At 37.9% G+C, this 22656-nt stretch overlaps 1 protein-coding gene across 1 annotated transcript in view; it reads left to right on the top strand.

The window, feature by feature from the left end:
* The first annotated feature begins 326 nt into the window (after window positions 1-326).
* Window positions 327-22656, top strand: part of ar (androgen receptor) — a 62790-nt gene continuing 40460 nt past the window's right edge. The window contains exons 1-4 of the mRNA XM_042498683.1: window positions 327-1582; window positions 9221-9372; window positions 9538-9654; window positions 18311-18589. Coding sequence (XP_042354617.1) covers window positions 468-1582; window positions 9221-9372; window positions 9538-9654; window positions 18311-18589 — 1663 coding nt within the window. The 5' untranslated portion in view covers window positions 327-467. The remainder of the gene's footprint in view (window positions 1583-9220; window positions 9373-9537; window positions 9655-18310; window positions 18590-22656) is intronic.

The following is a 22656-nucleotide window of genomic DNA, read 5'->3' as shown; positions in this document are numbered from 1 at the left end:
TAAAAATTTTTCTTAAGGGGAACAGCAGTGACTGGAGTTTAGACTTTGGACTGAACTGGGAAACAGGCTCCTGCCTCGAGGAAATGGCCCCAGCAAAGCCATCAGAGTGTCCATAAAAATGCGATTTCTGAAACACACACATTACATAAAGGATGCTTTTGCTTTGTGTGTAGCACAGACAACAGAAAATGTTCAGTCTGACAAATGAATCATTCAACGCCCTGATTTTGTTTCAGTGGGGGAAAGGGCTGGTGTTTGACGGCTACAAAAGTCTCCAGCTGAATTAACTTCTCATCAAACCCAAGTTGAGCGCATCTGACTCTGAGGATCTCAGTTTAGGAGGAGTTTGTGACTCTTGTAGCTCCCTAGGACATTCACCAAAACGTTTTTTTCCCCCACAACGTGAGCAGCGCAGACCTTTGCCGTGCAAAGTTCGATCTCTTGGCCGAGTGAGCACCTTCTGGGAAATGAGCCAAACAAACCGACAGTTATCTTGGAGCAAAATTTGGCCAGGTGGGGAGACGGTAAAGACGGGCAACGCTGTGAGCGCACCCAGCATGGCGCTACAAACTGAAGAAAGTCGCCTCTTTTTCAATAGAAACTCAGCAGTGAACAGCAATCTGACAGGACCCGATAATGCAGACGCAAACATTTACGGACACATGAATACGCCAGCCTGTGACATGGAAAAACACTGCTGCCAGACAGCTGCTGCTCCTCAGGAGGAATTGTTAAACGCTGACTGCCGTGTGGGCGACAGTCGCTCTTTTTCTGCCTGCGCCACAATCTCAGAGACAGCCAGGGAGCTGTGTAAAGCCGTGTCCGTGTCCCTGGGACTGGCCGTGGAGTCCAGTGACACGAGCGACCCGTGCGCCGCCAATGACCACATGCGAGCTGAGTATTTGTTCGGAGCCGTGCCTCTGAGCTGTACCGGCGTCTCGGCTGCTGCCAACGAGTACAAGTACCGAGATGACCGGAAGCAACTGGTGGAAATGTTCAAAAGTTCTGACCCTGCCGCACGCCTGCAACACCTCACCTCCACTCGGACAGCAGTGGATGAGCCAAACTTCCCACTTTGCGAGACTAACGACATAACTTCTCAAGAGATAGATCACCTGGACACAGCGCGTGCTGCCTCTTGCCCTTATGCCCTGTCTTCGCCACCAGGCAACTTGGCACACTTCGGCCACGCGGCAACAGAGCGGCCGTGCCGAGTCTATAAGCCGCCCGAGGAGGCGCGAGACTTCGGGGAGGCCATGGAGAGCAAGTTCGGTGGTTATCAGCCGGAACAATACGGAGTCAAAATCAAATCTGAGGACTGTGAAGCTGACGGGGCATTGTGGGGCAGTAATGACACCTTTAATGACAAGTACAACACTCATTGCTGGGGCTCTAGGCAGTGCACAAGCACTGCGCACGGCACAAGCGCCAACACCGCGTTCATATGTGATCCATACGAGAGGAGCGCCATGCGTCCTGAACAGTGGTACCCGGGCGGGATGCTGAGGCCGCCTTATCCCAACTCTAACTGTGTGAAGACCGAAGTCGGTGAATGGCTGGATGTCACCTACAATGACACCAGGTAAGATAGCATGATTATATAATAATAATGTCAGTAATAATATAAAGAAGCTGAAATTATTTGTATGGTGCAGAGGGGAGAGACTTTGCTTTGACTTCTGGAAGATGTGACAACATTTTACACAGATCCCAAGTTATTACTGCAGGTCTTCAATGTGACCACTGTCTGACCATAACATTATCTGTGTGTTAACTCTTTCAAACCTGGCCAAATTGGCTTAATTTCTCTCAAAACAAATGACCAAGAATAAAAAAAATCTTAAAAACAAAAAGAAAAAAGGGAAATAAAAAAACAAGGAAATTACCGAAAAATCCTTAAAATTTAAAATTGCAATAATACAATCATTTCAAATATATAATTATGCTAATTTGAAATATATTTTTTGAACATTTTTCCCTAACTTTAAACAAATAAATCAACTCGAAGTCTACTATCTTCTTGCAATTTCCAGGACATTTCTTGTCAAGTTGCTCATTGCCTTTTCCCTTTTCAAAAGAAAACAAACCAATTTGCTCAAGGTATTAGAGGTTTAAATACTTGTGAAAGGCGTTTGCATGCATCTCAAGAAAAGTGATGTCCATTCAGGTTTCAGAGGGTTAAGTCTGTCATTTTAGAAGTCACTCCAAATGTTTTTGGCCAAGTAGTGAGCAGTAACAGTAACCACAACAAAATGCCACACTTTATATAATCTATCCCTACTTCATCTCAGATACAGAAATATTTTTTTAAAACTTTTTTCCCCCCACAAAACTGTCTTGACATTTTGTTTTTTTATTGTTTATTTGTTTTTAATGACAAGGAATAGATTTATTCTACACATATTTTGTCTTCAAGTGAGAAACCAAATGTCAAACTATACAGATTAAGAAAAAATAATCATAATTCAAAATTAGAAAAATTCTACTGACAAAAGTGTACTTTATGGCATCATGCGGCTAGTTTCAATAAATGCTTTGCAAAGTTAAACTCATCAAACTGAACTTTAAAAGAGATGTAGGATGCTTCACATCCTTGACATTTAAATGCATGCGTGCACACAAGACTTTGTAGCCTCTTTCCACTCCCAACACCATTAATTGGTTTGCTGCTGACGACACTGCTGTGGTGGGCCTGATCACAGATAGCAATAACATGAAGGAGGTAGGAGGACCTGACCTGCTGGTGTCAGGACAACATCCTCCTCCTGAAAGTCACCAAGGCTGCAGAGATGATAGTAGACTTTTGGAAGTCCCTGATGGAGAGGGTGGACAAGTTCCTTGGTGTCCATGTCACGGAGTGCTTGACCTGTGTGCTGCACACTAACTTAGATTTGAGAAAGGCAGAGACTGTCACACCTCAGATGCTCCCTTCTACTCCTGCATTATGGAGAGCGTCCTGACCGGGAACGTCCCAGCCTGGTATGGAAACCAAACCAGACCGCTCTTCATTGCCCTGCTTTTCCCTGCCTAGAGGATTTTTACACCAGGTGCTGCAAGAATAAGACCAGGAGAATCGTTCAAGATCCAAACCAGCGTCTTTTTCTTCCCGTTGAGGTTGGAAGGAAGGTTCTGGATACACCAGGCTGACGCTTAGAGGCTCAGGAGGAGCCTCTACACTCAGGAGGAACTTGGATGGTACCTTATATGTTTAAATATGACAAATAAACTTGACTGATTGACTGGATTGTATTTATATATCATATAGCTGTTTGTAATTTTGGTACCCATTTAGTCTAGATGTTGCTGTAATAAGACAACAATCTCCCAGTTTGAGGAATAAGCTGAGACATCGATTGCCATCTAATGATTGCAGCTACAGTCTGTTTAAAAAAAAAAGACAAAAGAAAAAGGCAAAATAATAATAATAAGGCAAATAACCACACTCAAACTTCATTTAACTATTGCTGCGATGATCTGCCGCCTTCACCAAATTGGAATTGGTAAATTTATCCTCTGCCATGAATGAGCACCTGTTGCTTTTCATCGTGTTTCTGCTCGTCATGGGGTGTGCTCGAGGCAGCAATCTAAAGGACCCAAATGCAGTCAGGAGCAAAAGGCAAAGGCACGATAGCATTGGCATTTGGCCAGGAGCAGATGAAATGGACTGGTCTAAATACTTTAGGGGTTAATCGGAGAAGGTGAGTCAGAGTGGCGTTAAGGCCAAGTGAGACTTGGCTAGAGACGGGGACAGAGAGACAGACTGAGTAAAATAAAAACAACTGAGGCAGCTGACATGAAACTGCTGGCTTTAACCCTTTGAAACCTGAGCAAATTAGCTTGATTTCTTTTTAAAAACATGGGAAGAAGGCGATGAGCATCAAAAGAATTTAACTAATAATTGGTTTTAAAAAAAAGTTTTTTAAAAAATTGCTTAAAAGACTATTTAAATATGTAATTGTGATTACTGAAAATGTAGTTTTTCCCCAGCCATTCTTGTTTTTTCCCCCTAGACGTTTTCCCCTAGCTTTTAAAAGAATTTATATATATATATATATTTTTTTTTTTCTGTTAAACATAAGTATTAAGTTTTCCTTTATATGTTGGAAGAAATTCTCCCCATTCTTACGATAAATAAACTTTTTCAGTTGGGATAACTTGAAAATGCATTTTCACAAAGCTGTACTTCTGACTTTTAACCCTATGAAACCTGAGCAAACGAAAATTTACCCCATAATTAGCATAAATTAGTATTAATAAAAAGTTATATGAAAATTATCTGAAAAATAGCAAAAAGGCAGAAAGTAAAATACAAAAACAAGGAAATGACTTTAAAAAAAGTGCTAAAAAATTATATATGGTGTAATATATTTTTAAAAATTATATAGTATATATATGTATGTGTGTGTTTATATATCTATATATATATTAATCATTTTATATAGTTTGTAGACATTTTCCCCTTTAAAAAAACCCCTCTCTCCCTTTCTAAACATTAGTTTTCAGGGGTTTTTTCTTGTCACCTTTCCCCGGGTTTCAAAGATTTAAAAACCTGTGAAAGGCATCTGCAGCAAAAGAACGGATGTCCATCCAGGTTTCAAAGGGTTAGGAGATACATGGTTTTCACAGGACAGTGCTAGAGACAAATAATGATCTTGCATAATACGATGATGCATTACCGTATATGAAACTACCTATCGGTGTATTGTAGTTAAAATTAGCACGTTTAAACATGTACTGCAGTAAAATGCTTCATATACATTAATGCAATAGAAACATAGTGTAAAATCTAATTTAAAAAAAGTGAAACCCTTATGGGGAGTATTTTTCTGCAGAATGAGTACTTTTACTTTTCACACTTTGAGTAAATGTTGCCAGATACTTCTACACTTTTACTTAAGAATGGTGTTGAATTCAGGACTTTGACTTAGTGGAGTATTTGCCTCTTTAAGTTAAGGAAAGGATTTGAGTACCTCTTCCATCGCTGCATTTTTGTCCTTTTTGGCAGTGAGGGTATAGGGCATGGCAGTTACGTGTAAATGTAGCCACACTGGTGTGTCACCCATATGTAGTCCAGGTTAGGGTTTCCTATCTTAGACACCGATAATTTTCTGGAATTGTGGAGGTTTTAATTGGATTCTTGAGTTAATATGATTGCTTTGTTGACATTTAAACATTTCATTAGAAGTGTCACACAAACGGACAGTTATTTTTAATCAACTTACCAAGACTTTAGTAGAGAGCAGAGTGAGAAGTGGACTTCATGTGCTTTGGACTATGTGTGTGTGTGTGTGTGTGTGTGTGTGTGTGTGTGTGTGTGTGTGTGTGTGTGTGTGTGTGTGTGTGTGTGTGTGTGTGTGTGTGTGTGTGTGTGTGTGTATCCAGAGTGGAGCAGGAGCAGGGCAATTACTCAAAAAAAGTGACCACACATTGCAGCAAGAGCAATGTACAGTAGAGGAATTCAACAAAGAAATCTAGTCACTGATAGTATTAGTGCACATACAGTAAACACTCGACCACCATGTCCTCTGAGTATTGAGGAACTGCATGCCGTTATCTCACCAGTGAGTAAAAACAGATGCTTCTTAAACTGTTTAGCTCAAGCATACGAAAGTGAGTACAACATTTCCAGGCTTGCATGCTTGGTTAAACTTCAAAAAAAGTCACGGATGCATATGATTTAAGCAAATTATAAAGGGTGAAATGAGGCAGCCAAATCAGAATAAAGTGAATCTGTGCAAAAAATCTGGTATTTCAAACATTTCATATTTATCTGATCAACAATTATGAAAGTGGCTCGTGCAGCAGTATCAGATCCCCAGGCACTGTGCTCCGCTCTGCTGGTTCAAGACTGGAAGTGGAAAAAAAAGCTTTTTATTAACCATAGCACACTGATATATGTCCTTATCAATTTTATTTTCATTGTTTTTAATCTTATATTGTTGGGTAGCCTTTCTTTATTACATTTTATTTTACGTGATTTTAATAGCTTTGTTTTATTTTATTGCATTCCTAAAAATGTTTAGCCCTTCAACCACGTGAAGCACTTTGTAACTTTGTTTTGAAAAACTGCTGCATAGATAAAGTTTATTATTATTGTTAAATCATATAGAACAATATTGCGAATGCAGCACAGCATGCAAATGTACAGTAGAACATGCAGAAGTGTGAACAGTCTTATTACTCTGCTGCATTAATCAAATAGTATTGTATATGGATAAAGCTTAAATTAGATTTGTTCTGACCTTTTATAGTTTGACAACACCAGAATACTGAAGGGATTCTTTTTTGTAAATTAGAAAATTTAAAAAACATTTAGGGTCAGTGAATATATGTCTTTCTGCAAAGTACTAAATTATGTCTTAAGTGTTTTTTGTAATATAATAATTTCTGTTAAAATATATACATGCATTCCGTGTTCCCTCCAAGGGTGTGAGTAAACAGAGTATGACGATTATTAATACCAAAAATATTATAACAACTCAGCCACTACATAATATAGCTAAATCTGATCATTTAAAAAAATGACAGAATATTCAGTATTAAAGACTGCATTCAAAAACTATTTTAACCTTACAAGCTGTAAAGAAGAAGATGGAGTTTTAACCATTCTCCTAGCCCTGACAGTGGATGAGTTATATCACATTTCAAAAGTGTAACAGACCACCACCTAAATTAAGAATTCCAATATGTTACTTCGGTGGCAAAGGAAGGTTCAATCACTAGATCTATTTGTGAACATGAGCTACCCTCTCTCAAAGCCAGAAACTACAGAAGGAAGTCTCAGAGTTTTGAAGTTTTGGGAAAAAAATGTGCAAATTTGAATATTCTGGATTTTGTTTTTAAAATGGGAAATACGCAGTTTGTCATTTTAAGGATATTTAAAGGGGGGCTACGTCCTTTTAGCAAACATGAACAACTCCTTCTCCCAAATCTAGTAACTATGGTGCTAAAACCCCAATTTTTTATGTCACCAGCAAGTACTTAGTCTGGAGCTGCTCCATAGACAATGAATGGGAGCCTGATTTGACACTGTTTTTTTTGTTTGTTTTGTTTGTTTTAAATGCCCAAATGTGCTTTCCATTTTTTTGTAGTTTTCTCAATTTTGTAACAGAAAATTTACCCAGATACTCAGAACATTCCACTGGCTGCTCTCAGTGTCGCCTACAACATCTTTCAAAATTCATTGTCTATGTAGCAGCTCCAGTCTGAATACTCTGTGACATCACTAATATAAGTTTATCGTTTTCTGAGCTGGGAGAGAGTTGTCCATGTTTACTTATATTTTTTAAGTAAACATTGATAAGTAAAAAAATTACTTATATTTATGGACTGTTTTAGACATAGGAATTACATGTATGAATTTTGAAAATGCGTGTAGTTCCCCTTTAAGCTCGACTTTTGAAACTCTTGATCTTTCATCCCTGTGTGCTTGTGAATCCAGGAACATTATGTTCATAGGATGTCATAACCTTACAATCACTGCCCTTAAATACAAAACACACAAACAGTTTTCTTGTAACCTGGAATGAAACTAATAACAGGAATTGAAAATCATTTTGACATATTAAAAGCTTTAATACAGCACTTACACACATTTTCTTCACTATTTTGTTGTTTTCTTTGTTCTCTTTATTTTTTTCTGTCGAAAAAAATCTTAATTTGATGATTAGTTGATAAAACAATAACTTTTCCCATTGATTACCACTTTACAATAAATGTACTATGTATACAGTATATTGTATGTACAGTAAAGCAAAACGTCATGTAGCAGTGTGCTGTGTCCTCTGAACTGGAGTTGAGTTTAATGTTTTTTGTTGTTAATGTTTAGCCCTTTACAAAACATGAGCAATGCTGCTGCTGTTTTTTTTTTCCCTAAAATGAAAGAAATAACCCTTTACCCTTTTTATACAATGAAAAATGTCACCTGCATTCTATCAAGATTTATCAAAGAGAAATTCAGAAAGTCAGTAAACATGGTTTGCCCACCTGTCTTTTACCAATAAAACTCGCAGACTTGTGTTGCAACCCTGTGAGCTTTCTGTGGTGAGTGTCTGCTTCTGTGGTGAGTGTCTGCAGTGTACAGTTGACCCTTTACACTGGATTTGAACCAAGTGAGAAGCTGCAGCAGGAAGTTATTTAAAAAAAAAGAAAAACTATTGCAGGGGTTAGGATATGCAATCGTGGATAATGAGGAACAATTTTAGTAAGGTTTGTGGAAAAAAATATCTCTTATTACATGCAAATATAACCAGCCCAAAGTGTTTTGCATCTGTTGCATTTGGGATTATTAACAGTTGTTGATCCAATTTCTAACAATATATGGAACATTTGCCGAGTTGCTCATTGGACTGTCCCTCTATCTTTTTAAGAGAAATTGCACTAATTTGCTGAAGGCAGCACAAAAAACGGATGTCGCTTCAGGTTTCAAAGGGTTAACATTGTATAGATGGCTTCTTAATGATTAGATGTACAGTGTAATTAATTTTCATTGTGCAATATCAGTTTCTATTTATTTTTTTAAATTTTATTTTATTTTTTATTTTTTTGTCCTTTTGTGTTCCGTCACCCCACATTCAGTGCGGACACAGTGGAGGCTCTTTAGCTAAACGCATCTCATCCTTGTCTCTTTTACAGTGAACCTTGAAATCAAACTTGCACGTCACTGAGGCAACGTTATGTCTGAGCCTTTTCCAATCTCTCTGTGTTCAAGGCTGAAAGAGGACACCCATCTCGCCCCCCCTCCAGCCACCCCCACCCTTGGTGACGGTGTTGGCGCTGAAATCTTTCCCACACCATTCTCAGTCATCACACTCTCTGCCCTCCTTAAATCGCGCTCTGAGGGGCCGATTAGTGAACACTAACTGCTCCGTGGTTACAGTTTGGACATTATTTAATAACTAGAAAAAAGCGATTAGTGTATGAACATGCTCAAGGTTAAGCTTTATTTGTCCGAAAATTAAATAATAGCGCCTCAAGATATTAAAGAGACGCAGAATACAAACGAGTGACTAACTTAAACAATGGATAATAAATGATTGTGCAGTAATCCAGCTGATACGCTTAAGCTGGAGAATATCATCAATGAGTTCTATTGTAAATAAATGATATTATTAAGACATAATATCATTTATCAACTGAGGGATCAGTAACTTGTTTTTATCGCAGTGTCCTGCAGCTGTTCATGGTTTACAGAAGTTTTGTTTTATATGTCTGGCTGCAGGTTCGAGGCTGGCAGAGAGCACATGTTCCCCATGGAGTTCTTCTTTCCACCACAGAGGACGTGCCTGATCTGTTCAGACGAGGCATCTGGCTGCCATTATGGCGCACTCACCTGTGGCAGCTGCAAGGTTTTCTTCAAACGAGCTGCAGAAGGTACCGGTTAGAGTTTTTCCGCTTTGCTGCCAGTATTCAGCAGCTGAACCTGTTGCCTTTTATTTCAGTTGGAATGTATGAGATGTATGAATGTTTACAGGTCATGTGTATCCAATTGATGATGGTGCATCCTACAAGTAACTTGTGGTTTCTCTGTCTGCACAGGCAAACAGAAATACCTGTGTGCAAGCAAGAACGACTGCACTATTGATAAGCTAAGAAGAAAGAATTGCCCATCTTGTCGGCTGAAGAAGTGTTTTGAAGCTGGAATGACTCTTGGAGGTAGGATGGATTGACATGCTAAAATCTGCCTTTAAAAGAAACAGTTATTTTATTATCTCTGGCCGTGTGTGTGCGCATATGTAAGTGAGTGTGTGTGTGTGCGTGTGTAGCCATTTGTCTAAAGCTGATCTTGCAAACTACTGGACCAATCAGCCTAATATTTTTTTTGCACATTTATGATTGATTGCTCATGGTCCTCTTGTTGCAGGGGTTATTCACAATTGTTGAAAAAGTACATTTATTTTTGACTGTTTTATACATTTATTAATTGACTGCTGACTCTTCACTCCTCTTAACCGGCTGTTAGGGGCTCCAAGTTTTCTGGAAATCAGCTAAGCTAAAAACAACAAGCCTTACCAAGTTTGTTGCAGGACACATTTAGAGTATCTCTGTGGTTCAATAACTAATATCAATAGAAAAGTTTGGCCTTATTTCTAACTAAAGCATCTGCAAATTCATTCCATACCTGATATATTCGCACTAAAGTTAGACCCGTCACAAGATGTATAAATTGCCTGATTTTTGTAGACTCTGAGATTTTGTTGGTCTTTTTTTTATAATTGTGCTTCTGCCATATGTAAGTGAGAAGGTTAAGTAGTTTTAAATTGTCACTTTGTATGTTTCAATTGTGTTTATTGTAGTTCAAGTCAAGTCAAGTCAATTTCATTTATCAAGCCCATTATCACAAATCACAATTTGCTGCAGAAGGCTTCACAAGCATACGACATCCTCTGTCCTTGGACCCTCACAGCAGATAAGGAAAATCTCCCAAAAAAAAAACCATTTAATTGGGGAAAAAATGTTATATCCTACACAGAAAAAGATAAATTTAATTGACCGTTTCATTGCTATTCTGTTGCTAGGACCAATATTTTTTGGTCCCTGTTTATTTCCAGTAAGATATTGTATAAACGGACATCCCATCATTTAGATTCTTTATGTTGTCAAGTTTGATAAGATCAGTACCAGTAAAAGTCCAGTTATGAATGAAATATATGAAAAATTAATATGTGATGCAGCGCATCTGCTGAATTGTTTAGATTGGCTGTGATCAGCCCAGCAGCCAGAATGCAGCCGCCTCTACTGAGAGCACTTTTCTAGTTTTATTGCTGCGATTATTTGTAGAATTACTAAGAATTTATTATTTTCGTAGCAGTACCTTTTATCATCAGTCTCATTTCCCTTCAGAAAAGATGTGTGCAGTAGGAAAAAGCATTTCAAATATATAGATCTGTGCAGTATAGACTTTGCTAAACACTGTGCACTATATAAACTGAATGAACAAAGCATAGAGAAAGTGAAGTCCTAAAAGTGAAACTATTAATGGTTTCCCAAGACCAAGTACTTTATTCTCTCTGCACTGCACATCTTTGCTGGCTGTCTTCAATTGCAGCATCATCACAATAGGGGATGTTACTGATAATCAAGCCCCTGACTGAGCTGCCATGCAATTTAGACCTATTCCATTCACTTCTCCTTACTGTCACCCAGACCTGTTCGTCATATTAGGCTGTAAAGATTGACATGTAGTGGACTAATTTTAGTCTTGTGTTCAATTTTCACTCTCTTCCATTTTCCCATTCTGGTAACGGTGAAAATTGGAAGCACAAAGCTGACATGAGACATGTGAATTAAAGCAGCAGACATGCTGGTAATTTTGCCACCAGTCACTGACAAACCCATGGAGGGAAAATGTGATCTAATGCTGCGATTGTAAGTAAAAAGGCACACCTTTTCTAGTTGTAGCTAAAAAGAGCCTCTTTCCACTTATTTTCTTCTCATCCTGGACATGTAATTCACTCACGGCATTTCACAGGAAAATTTATTACAATCATTTATAAAAGTGGAGGCAGAAAAATTATACATTTGGTCTTATTATCCTGTGAGGTTTTTCCTTAAAAACTTTAATCCAAGTCATAAAATACTGAAAGAAAGGGAAGTTTCTCATTTGACTAATCGGACTTTGATTGATTCATTGCAAAATTGCAAATGTTTTTACAGATGTATTAGTTAAATTATAGAATTAGTATAATTAGATCATATCGCTAAGATATTTGTTTCATTTTCAGCTGGTTTGGACGGTCTGGAAAGAAAAAATGAAAACTCAGAAGCTTGTGTTTGTTGAGTTTGGCATCTGTTCAAGACTGAAAACCATAGTTATTATAAATTGCTCAAAGTTTTCATTTTTATAATTTGAATTCCATGTTATTCCTGGAATGTTAATGCCATCCACAAATAGAAGCTGAGCAAAGAGGCCAAACCCTGAGAGCTGTCTCTTTTTCAGCAACCTGAAGCAACTCACTGCACAGCTGAACTCAGGCTTCTTATGTTGAAATGCAAATATATCTCACAGATTTGATCATACTAAAAGTCTAGTTTACAACCTCTACCCCTGACTTTCATAAGTCTTCCAGAACAACTTCTGTTCCTAACCTAAAGTGTACAAAAGCACTAGCACAGAGTAAAAGTTAGTTAATGATTGACACAAGCTGCCATTCTCCTGCAACTTCTAAATATCAAAGAGGGCAGTGCAGTGATGTAAGACAGTCCTGGCATCATTGCATTGTCACTTTAAATATATTACTTATTCAAAAAATCAGTCCAGTGGATAGATTTATTTCACTTTGGTTTAAAACTCTTTTGTGATGACTAACCTTTATCAGAAAAAACGTTTGTCAGGCAACCCTGTCTCAATGAAACCACATTTGTATGTCACAAAACTGCTTTCTTCATTTGGTTGTCTTGGCAATGGAATCGCTGCCTAGATTATGTTGAAGGTCAAAACTTTTTTTGGGTAACAAAACACTACTTTCATGTACCATGTAGGCTTCACAACAAGGTGGTAGGGGCGGATATCTGATGGACAAAGTGCAAGACTTTGACACTGGAACCCTGATTTGTCAGACTGATTTGTCAGTCTTGACTCAAAACAAATCTGAAAAGTCTGACAATCTGACAAGACTGACAAGTCTCAAGTCAAGTCCAAAGTTCTACAATTTTAATTTTGGTTACGGACCAAGTCAGAACGTGCTTTTCAACAAATCTAATTTTAACAACAGAATAATATTACTAAATTTTAAAAAGATCAAAAGATGAATTTTAAAAATTGCATTTATTTGTTAAAACTGTTGAAACTGAACTGAATAGTTAATTCAAACAATTAATACATTCTGAAAGTTTCTGTCCTGTCTGTTTGTTGAAAACTTAACTCCCCCCACCCCAATTACTTCTAAAGTGATAATGTATGTTGTTTAGATTTTATTTTAAAATGATACTAACAGATTAACACTAATGTTAGTTGATTCAGAAAAAAAGGTAAATGAATTGGCATACTTTTGAATAACATACTTTAATCTTTGTGCTTTGGGGAAGATATTGAGTATTTTCAAGTCAAAAGGCTCAAGTCTAAGTAAAGTCACGAGTCATTGGTGCTGAAGTCCATGTTGAGTCTTCTTTCGATTTTGTCAAGTCCAAAGTCATCAAATTTGTTATTTTGTCCAAGTCATGGGACTCAAGTTCACCCCTCTGTTCGTATTTAACTGCAATCCATCTGTCTCAGAAGTAGCCGAAAAAGTCCATTTCCTCATAAAACGTATTCTGAGCAATCCCCAAGTGTTGTTTTGAACCAGTTTGGAGATTTGAAATTTGCAGCATCTCCTCATCTGTCCCAGTGCCTTCCCCCAGTTAGTCATTCATAAATTAACATCTACCTCTTCCAAATGCAAACCAGTGGTGACTCAGTACTGAGGTCCTCATAAATCACTGAACCCTGACTTGTACAGTTTTAGGGAAGAACTATGGATTACATTATACTGTGGATAATAATGGGGAGATGCTTTGGTATTACAGAGGTAGTAACAAGTAAATATCTTGATAATATGCACTGGAAATGTAATGGTAAAATTAATTATTTAAGTCTACAGTAATGTTATGGAATATATTGCAAATAGAGACAGGGGGCATGTCAGTAATAACAAGGTGATAATGGTTTTATTTAGAGTTATAATAGAATAATAATAGTAAATAATACTGAAATTCATCTTTGCAAACATTAAATTGAATACTGTCAAAATGATACTTCAAATACTACCATTACTATAATAAACACAAGACAGCACAGTTTAATGTTTAAATATAAAAACAGGGCAGGAAAATTCGATATCAATTGCTTGGTCCTAGTTAATGGTTATGTTTGGTGTAAGTTGAATAAAGCATGCCATAATTAAGAGATAATGGCCCTGGCTTTTCATAAATATGTCACTTGAGTTCAGTAGCAGCAGATTTTGCATTTTTCCAAGACACTACAATTTGTGATTCCAAGTAAATATTCTGACCTTTGATATTTAATTTGAACAATTAAACATTGTTATCTTTTCATTTCCAGCCTTGATTCACGTTATTTCATGTCCTAACCTTGGCATTTAAAGTACAAAATAAAGAGTAGATGGTTTAAGAATAGGAAAGTGACAGGAGACTTTGTGAAAGCTCTATCAGACCCCTCTCACTTCTCTCAGTCAGACTTTCTGACACACTGACTGCTCCCTTATACACATCCAGAAATACAACTTACATCAGTGAGCTAATGATGTAATGACATCTACAACCTGGACACCAAAGTGAGTGTAAAGTGGGATCTGCACAGGCACACATTACAAAAAGGGATTTCAAGAGGAGAAAAAAGTGCTAAACTGACCTGCGTGGTTTTTTTTTTTTTTTTGGTTTTTTTTTGTGCAATCAAGTCACAGCTGGCAGCCTGAAAAGATAGTTAGGAAAAAGATGGTGATCATAATGGGGATGAGACAGGTAATGACATAGAGGGAACTGGACCAAAAATGTGAGTATATTGAGGAGAAAATTTCCAATAAATTTTACATGTGCAGTTCGATCTGAGCATAAATGGGCTGGTAATGGATGAGTCTGCAGCTCATTCACTGGAGGTCAGTTTTAGCTGGAAACAATTTATCATACTGACAGCTCAGTGTGTTAGCCAGCCAACGCACATCGATTATTTATGCAGACAGGTGATCATCATGATCAGTTAAAGGAATAGTTCACCCCTAAAACAATAATTTTGTTTTCAGTTACTCGCCCTGTGTTACCTAGAATTTGTGAAGGAAACTTTGTTTTTTTTGCATGCCTCCACAATAAATGAAGAACCCAAAGTAAGAGAAAATTTTCAGTAAATTAAGGTAAATGGGGGCCGCGTTTAACAACAGCAAAACCATTTGAACACCAACGTATCCTCCTGAAGTGGCTAATGTGATATTCTGTGATATAAAAATGCATGTACAGTGGTCTGTATGATATTCTACAAATTACCGCACAACGATTATGTTACGTTATGTCCTTAACAAAAAATTATGTATTTAACATAACATGGCAAAGGTTAGATTTAGGAAAAGAAATATGGTGATGATATACCATAAAATGACTCAGAGTTCACTCAAAGTTCACATGGTTAGGAGCATGCGTCACCTGGTAAAAGTCCTAGGGTTAAAATGTGGTGTTTTTTTTTACCTATTCACCACCCCAGCCTACTTCCTTACAGACATACTAGGGACTGCTTCCTTGTTTACTTCTATCAGCACAATAATCACGTAATTGCAGCCTTTCAGCATAGGATATGTATAAATTACTGGCTCATGATTACATGGGATATGTACAAATTTGGGTGCATTATTTTCGTGGCAAAACGTATGCAAGGTTTATGAGAACAGCCTGATCTAAACACCTGTTTAACTTGTGCTTTTGCAGTATAATCAGTCTCGTTTATCCAGTAATATGCTCAGTATTTCCCAATCATGTGAATTTTCTCTAAAACATTACTATTTATAACACTTTTGCATATACAGTACTCATGGACAAGTAACGCACCTGGGCAATTGAACTCAGCTCGAAATCCAATCTCCAAGCTCGTTCATTGGCCCGCAGTTCTGCTGTCACTCACCAATGCCTGGCCAATACACAAGCGGGGAGGCAGGATTTCAGTGGAACACACAAGCAGGGTTCGACGTATACACGTGCCCAGACTCACTACTCGTCTATGTGTGAGACTGTTTGTGCGGAATTGTTTAAAATAGTAAGGTTTTAGGGAAATGCATGTGTTTGGGAAGTACTGAGCATATGACCATATGAGCATATGATGTTTTTCTGTTGTTAAATATGGCCCCCATTTACTCCAATTCATTTTCAACAATTTTCTCAGTTTTTGGATTCTTTGTTCACTGTGGAGGCAGGTGAGATAAAGTTTTCTTCAGGAATTTAATGTAACATGGGGTGAATAATTATTATACAAATGGTCACTTTGAGGGCGAAGTGTTCCTTTAATTGTTTCTCCAAGTGCAATCTGTGAATCTAACAAAGGCCATTCTTGAATCTGTCAGTTGGATGTCAAACTCCAGTTTATACTGGCTTCGACTCAAGCATGGGGATCTAAAGGTTAGCTTAACCCAACCTATTTACACTGTACTCTGCAAATATCAGATGCCTTCCTGTGTCACAATTGAGAATCCAGCGGAGGAATTTTTAATTAAGCATTTTTATTTGAAATGTTTGTTATTGGATCAGACATGGAAATGTGAGACTTGCCAATTATCATTTATATGTAATCTGCAATTGTCTTTGCTACTTTTTTAGAGAGACTTAAGTCCTGTCTATAACTGGCAATTCAATATTTATCCAACTGAACTCAAAGTCAGGCTGAAGTTTTAATGAGACTCTCTACACAGAAGCAGCAAGAGGCAATGGCATCACAACTAACGTTATATCATTATGTCGCCTCATTGGTTAATTCTCTGCATTTTTTTTACCTCTTAAAGCTAAACCAGACTCATTGACAAATAAATCAGACTACATTAAAGAGCGTATCCGTATTTGCACACTGTAACAAAGTTGAGTTAATAACAGAAATGTCTGGTCTTCAGTGCACTTAACACAGTCACCATTTATGTCTGTTACTCATTCTCCAGCACAAGCTGTTGTTCTGAAATAACAGACTGAGCTGAAGCGTAACTGTTCACAGCTCTATAACTTGAGGAAATACAACAGTTAGTTGCTGAGTGCAGTGAAATGTGGTTTTAAACCCGACTTTTAAAGAATCAAAATGTATTTAGCAGCTGTGTAGCAAAATATAATTAATCCATTCTAGTTGTATTGCTACTTACAGTCTACTCCACCAAATCAAAGACTATGGGTACTATTAGTTTGTCAGTGCATGTTGTCATATGGAGCTGGTGCTTCTGCAGTTAAAGCGTTTGAGGGGAAAGAAATTGCAGCTTTTGTCACTGCAGATAGGAAGCAGGTTTTTAAAGCATGCATTATTATCCCTTTGTTGATCTTAATCCCTATATGCTTTGCAGTGCATAAGAAAACATACATGCAATGCAAATGTGCATAATTTAGTGAGTGGTATAGTTCAAGGGATTTTCAACTCTCCCGTCTTGGGAGAAAACTGGTGATAATGGGGGAGAAAAATCATTTATATATCTGCATCTGCAGTGATCTCTCATACATGATGACCACAAGCCTTTCCACCAGATGAGGCTCATCTGCTCGGAGAATTTTCTTTCAAACGAAATATGATTCAATACCTTCAAAGCTATTAGTAGATCAGTCTGGTTATTGTTGGGTAAAATTGATATTTCCTTCAAAAGGTTACTTAAAACCCACAGCTGCAGTATGAGACATTTCCAAGAGATGATTTTGAAATAGAATTGCATTCAATGTCAGCTGAAGTTTTCTCTAATGTTTGGACAAATTAACTAGCCATAGTATGAACACTGTATGTTCAGGCTGTTATTTTAGTAACGCATTAAGTTGTAATGGTCAAGTTTTGCAGTTAAGCCTTTTAAGGTGGAGCGACTAATTTTTCTTGTGCTGCATTCAGACGCCTTTCAAGTTTCAAGTGTCTTTACCTTTAAACGCTGAGCAAATTGGTGCAATGTCTTTCAAAAACCTTGGGGGTGGGGGGCAACGATGCACTTGGTAAGAAATGTTGTACAAATTTTGCAAGAAATTAGTATTAGTTTGAATTTTTTTTTTAAGCTAGGGAAAATGTTTAGGTAAAAAAAGAGAAAAGCCAGGGGAAAACTATATTCATAATTATCATAATTACATATTTGAAATTATGTTACACAATTGCTCTACATTTTTAAGCACTTTTTCCATGTCTTTTCTGTTTGTTTTTTGTCATTTATTTTTTCCTTTTTTATGACTAATTTTCAGATAATTGTCTTGTACCTTTTGCTAATCTCTTGCTAATGTGTGGGTCATTTCTTCTTTCATTTCTCATTGCCCTCTTCACATGTTTTTGAAAGAAATCAAACCAATTTGCTCAGGTTTCAAAGGGTTAAAGATCTTATAGCAGCTACAATTATAGCTTTGCACAAAGCTGTCAGTTAAAACCAATCAGTATCAAACCTTAACTGATGAATTATACACCTGCCTTTTGGACAATTTTTCTCTATGTTTAGTGTCAATGGGCAAAAAAGTGTCATTTGAACGTATCAAACTTTAGTTTAATTCACTAAACACATTTGTTAGATTGGAGAGCAAAGCACCAAGGTTGCTTGTTTGCTGCTTATGTGACAAAATAGCCTAAAACAATAACAATACATAATACATTAAATGTTTCTTGATTTCTTGCTTTTGTCCATAGCCCGTAAACTAAAGAAGATCGGACAACAGAGGAACCCTGAAGATGATCATCCTCCTCAGGACCATTCAGAGGTCATCCAGAATGTCTCTCCTAAACTGGGCCTGAACTACAACTCCCAAATGGTCTTCCTCAACATCCTGGAGTCCATTGAGCCTGAGGTGGTGAATGCAGGGCACGACTATGGCCAACCAGACTCAGCTGCCACCCTGCTCACCAGCCTCAACGAGCTGGGAGAGAGACAACTGGTCAAAGTGGTCAAATGGGCGAAAGGACTGCCAGGTAGGACAGGAGTTGAGATTTCTGAAGCAGTGTTGTTCGCCAACTACTTGTTAACTGTGTCCATCTGCCGTTTGGTGCTGGGCAGCCCAGTTTTTTAATGCTAATTAACTGCCTTGATTAAAGCAGTGAGAGTTGATGAAAGAACCAAAACAACAAGCTAAAAGAAGCTTAAACAATTATAGAGCTGGGGGAACTGCAAATTCAGACGAGAAACATTGTAACTAAGAGTGACTCCTTTTTAAAATAGTAGCCATTTGATCGATGTTTAATATAAAAAGAACATATAGCAGCTTTAAAAACGGTTTGGAGTCTGGGTATTTGTCCTTTCTATGATAACAAGTAATGAATATGGTTCCATCTCATATGAGCTATCAAACCTTTGACACTGCAGTTAACTGGCTCTCTTGTTTCATTTTTCAGCTGTGGCTCTTTAATCTAGCTCCAGACATCTGTCGCCTTAATTTGATTTTGTCAGATAGAAAGAAAAAGACCTTTAGTTTTGTTATCCTCCAGTCACAGAAAATGAGCCTTCTCCAAGCTAAATGATCTACAAAAGCTGGACAGATAACATCTGAAAATATTTTGATACTTTTTAAGCACAACCAGATAATTCGAGGAATAAGACAGTAAACAGTCTGAGACAAATGCACATGAGAAATAGAAATGATAAACCAATAGAATAGATAAAATAAAACTAAAAATAGATAAGAGGAAACAAAATCATTTTAAAAGATAAATAGAATAAAAATAAATAATTAAATACAATTTAATTTTTTAAAAATCGGGCTAAAACTGCTGGTTTTAAGTTTATGTTTTAAGATATGGTCACTGCTCTCAGATCCTGTGGCAGGTCATTACAGTGGCCTCAGAGCAGAAAAACTATGAGCTGCCACAACAAATGTTTTTGTTCTGCTCTTTGGAACAGCTAAATGATGAGCTTGCTGGATTTAAAACACGAGGCTTTCTGTATATCTTAGATGGAGAAAAGGCTGTGCTGATGATAAAAAGCAGATATGGTGAAACATAAGCCTGAAGGAATACCTCACTCACAAAACAACCATTTGTATATAAATAAGTCGTGCAGTGTTACCTTGACAAGAAACTTTGTTTTTCTACCATGCCCCCACGCTCAACAAGGAATCCATTCACAGAGAAAATTTGTGATGAATTTAAGTCATCGGGGACTGTGTTTAACAACAGAAAAGCTGTATCAATATATTCCTTTATAAACTCTCTCACAACTCACAGTAAAATCCAAGTCTTATTTATCTAGTTGTAAGCGGAGGACTTCCCAAACATGCATTTTCACTTAAAAAAACCTTAGTACAAGAGTCTGGCTTTATGGAGCATGGGTAGGTTTCACTTTCATTTCCATTTTAAATCGTAGGGTTTTAGTGAAAGAGCATGTGTTTGGGAAGTACAGATCATACGACTGGATAAATGAGGCTTGGATTGTACTGCACCAGCTGTGACCTGATATAGAATTTCCCTTTTTAATCCAAGGTTTTTGCTAGTCTGTTAGGGTAAGTTGTAGAGAACTTACTTTTATGGTCAGTTTACCTCTGAAATATCCTGGTTGAGCTGTAAAAAGCTGTATTTTATTTTGTTTTCCACTTACAGAGCAAATACTGATGCACTTATGGAGCAATTTGTGCAGCCAAACAAAACATAAGTGAGCTAAACAGAGTGGGTGACTGGCTGTCGGGACAGAACATACAAAGACCTACTGTATGTAGTGTATAAGTCAAGTCTTGCATGCTGTCCTGCATGGTTACAATTATGTGGTGACTACACAGGGGCTTGCAAAAGTATTCAGTCCCTCTGAAAGTTATCATAGCTGTTTTTATTACAAAAGATACCAACACATATTTTCCACTGAGTATTTCTTTTGCAAACCCTTATGTTCTAACAGTGACTTTAACCAATTAACCAAAATTAATCATTCCTTATAGCACACCTTTTTTAAGATAATTGAAAACTGCTGGCACAAGCATTCGCACCTTACATATTTGTGCTTGGTAGAGCCACGGTTTGCTTTAATAACGACTTTGAATCTTTGTGTAAAGGTATGTAAAGCCTTGCACTCTATTTGGGAGTGATTTTTCCTCGTTCTTCATGGCAGATTCACACTTGGTTGTTAAGGTTTTTCAGGCTTGTTGGGTGATACCACAGAGTGCCACAGATTCTCGATTAGATTGGTCATTATAGAACATTCACATTTTTGTTGTTTAACCACTCGTGTTGCTTGGGGTCATTGTCCTGCTGAGAGGTGAACTTTGTCCCAAGCTTCAGTTTTTTAGCGGACTGAAGCAGTGTCTGCCTGTAACTTACTCTAGCCATTCTTTCTATTTCTAACAAGATTTCATGTCCCTGCTGAGGAAAGCTTCCCTACAGCACTTTACTTTTTGGCCAGGAGGCTCTATCATCTGACCACAAAAGCTTGTGTCTTGACTAACAGCATTTTTTTTGACTACCCTTCTACAGGCCACCTTAATTCAAGGCTCTTGATGTGGTTAGCACGTATGCCTCTCAGTCACTTAACCACGTGACTCCTTCAAATTGAGGGGCTATTGTTTATTGTTTGTTGTTTGTTCCTCATTTTTGCAGCTATCTGTCAGATTTCAGTCTGACCAATGATAAGGCATTACACAGAAATAAAGCTCAAAATATCAGTATAATTAAGACAATAAGGATAAGCATATTGATTAGTCTTGTGTCAATAAAAGACATGGCTACATAAAGCCAATGACAACAACAAGGAGTATCAAATATATACAAGTAGTTCGTGTGTGAGGAGAAAAGCAGAATTTACACACTCACCTTTTACATTATTCAGAAATATGTTTTGGTTCTGAGACCCTCATTGTCCTTCCTACGCACCCGTCAACAAGAAATGGAAGGTGTGCAGCATGAGCCCTCACAGTCTAAAGTAGTGGGCCTGGGGCATCGGGTGGCTCAGTGGATAAAGCAGGCGCCCCATGTATCAAGGCAGTGTCCTTGCCACAGCGGCCACGGGTTTGATTCCAGCTTGCAGCCCTTTGCAGCATGTCATCCCCTTTCTCTCCCCCTTTCACGCTAGCAGACTCCTGTCCTGTCTAAAAAAGGAAAAAATGCCAAAAAAATCATCTTAAAAAAAAAAAGTAGTTGCCCTAAGATCAATCCTTGGGAAACTCCACAAGTAATTTTACAGCTTCTTCACAAATTATCATTTATACAAACAAAGAATTATCTGCCTGTAGGAGGCAGACCAATTAAAACCATTAAGAAATCCCACTGTTTTCCCTTAATTATATTTAAAAGAGTTGTTTGAAATCCAAGCTAGGAGTTCAAGTATCTTGGGGTCTTGTTCACAAGCAAAAGATGGATAGGCAGTTTGGCGTAGCATCAGCAGTAATGCAGGCGCTGCACTGGACACTTGTGGTAAGGACAGACCTGAGCCAGAGGACAAAGCTCTCGACGTACTGTTCCATCTACGTCCCAGCCCTCATCAATTGTCATGAGCTTTGGGTAGTGACGAAAAGAATGAGATCTTCAGTCCCCAAAATGAATTTCCTTTGTAGGGTTTCTAGGCTCAGCATTAGACATAGGGTGAGGGGCTCAGACATCCGAAGGGAGCTCGGAATAGAGCCGTATCTACTTTGTGTCAAAAGGAGGCAACTGAGGTGGTTTGAGCAACGGATCAGGATCTTCCTGGGTGCTTCCTATTGGAGAGAACCAGGCAGACCCAGAACAAGCTGGAAGGATTATACAGTATATGTCATCTGGCCTGGGAACGTCTCTGGATCCTCCAGTAGGACCTGGAAAGCATTGCTGGAGAGAGAGAGATATCTGTAGTTCTTTGCTCAGCCTGCTGCCCCCATGACCCGGTCCCGGAGAAACGGATGGATGGATGGATGGATGGATGGATGGATGGATGGATGGATGCATGAATGAATGAATGAATGAATGAATGTATGGATGATTGATACTCAGAAGATATACGATACAGGGTTTCCAAAAAAAAGTATACAGAGGTAATTCCTTTTAATCATCACCTTCTACCCACTACAAAAAGAAGCGACCTGGTG

Source organism: Plectropomus leopardus, chromosome 13, assembly GCF_008729295.1.
Source record: "Plectropomus leopardus isolate mb chromosome 13, YSFRI_Pleo_2.0, whole genome shotgun sequence".
In the NCBI taxonomy this organism is placed as follows: Eukaryota; Metazoa; Chordata; class Actinopteri; order Perciformes; family Serranidae; genus Plectropomus; species Plectropomus leopardus.
This window is presented reverse-complemented; position numbering and strand designations above follow the sequence as displayed.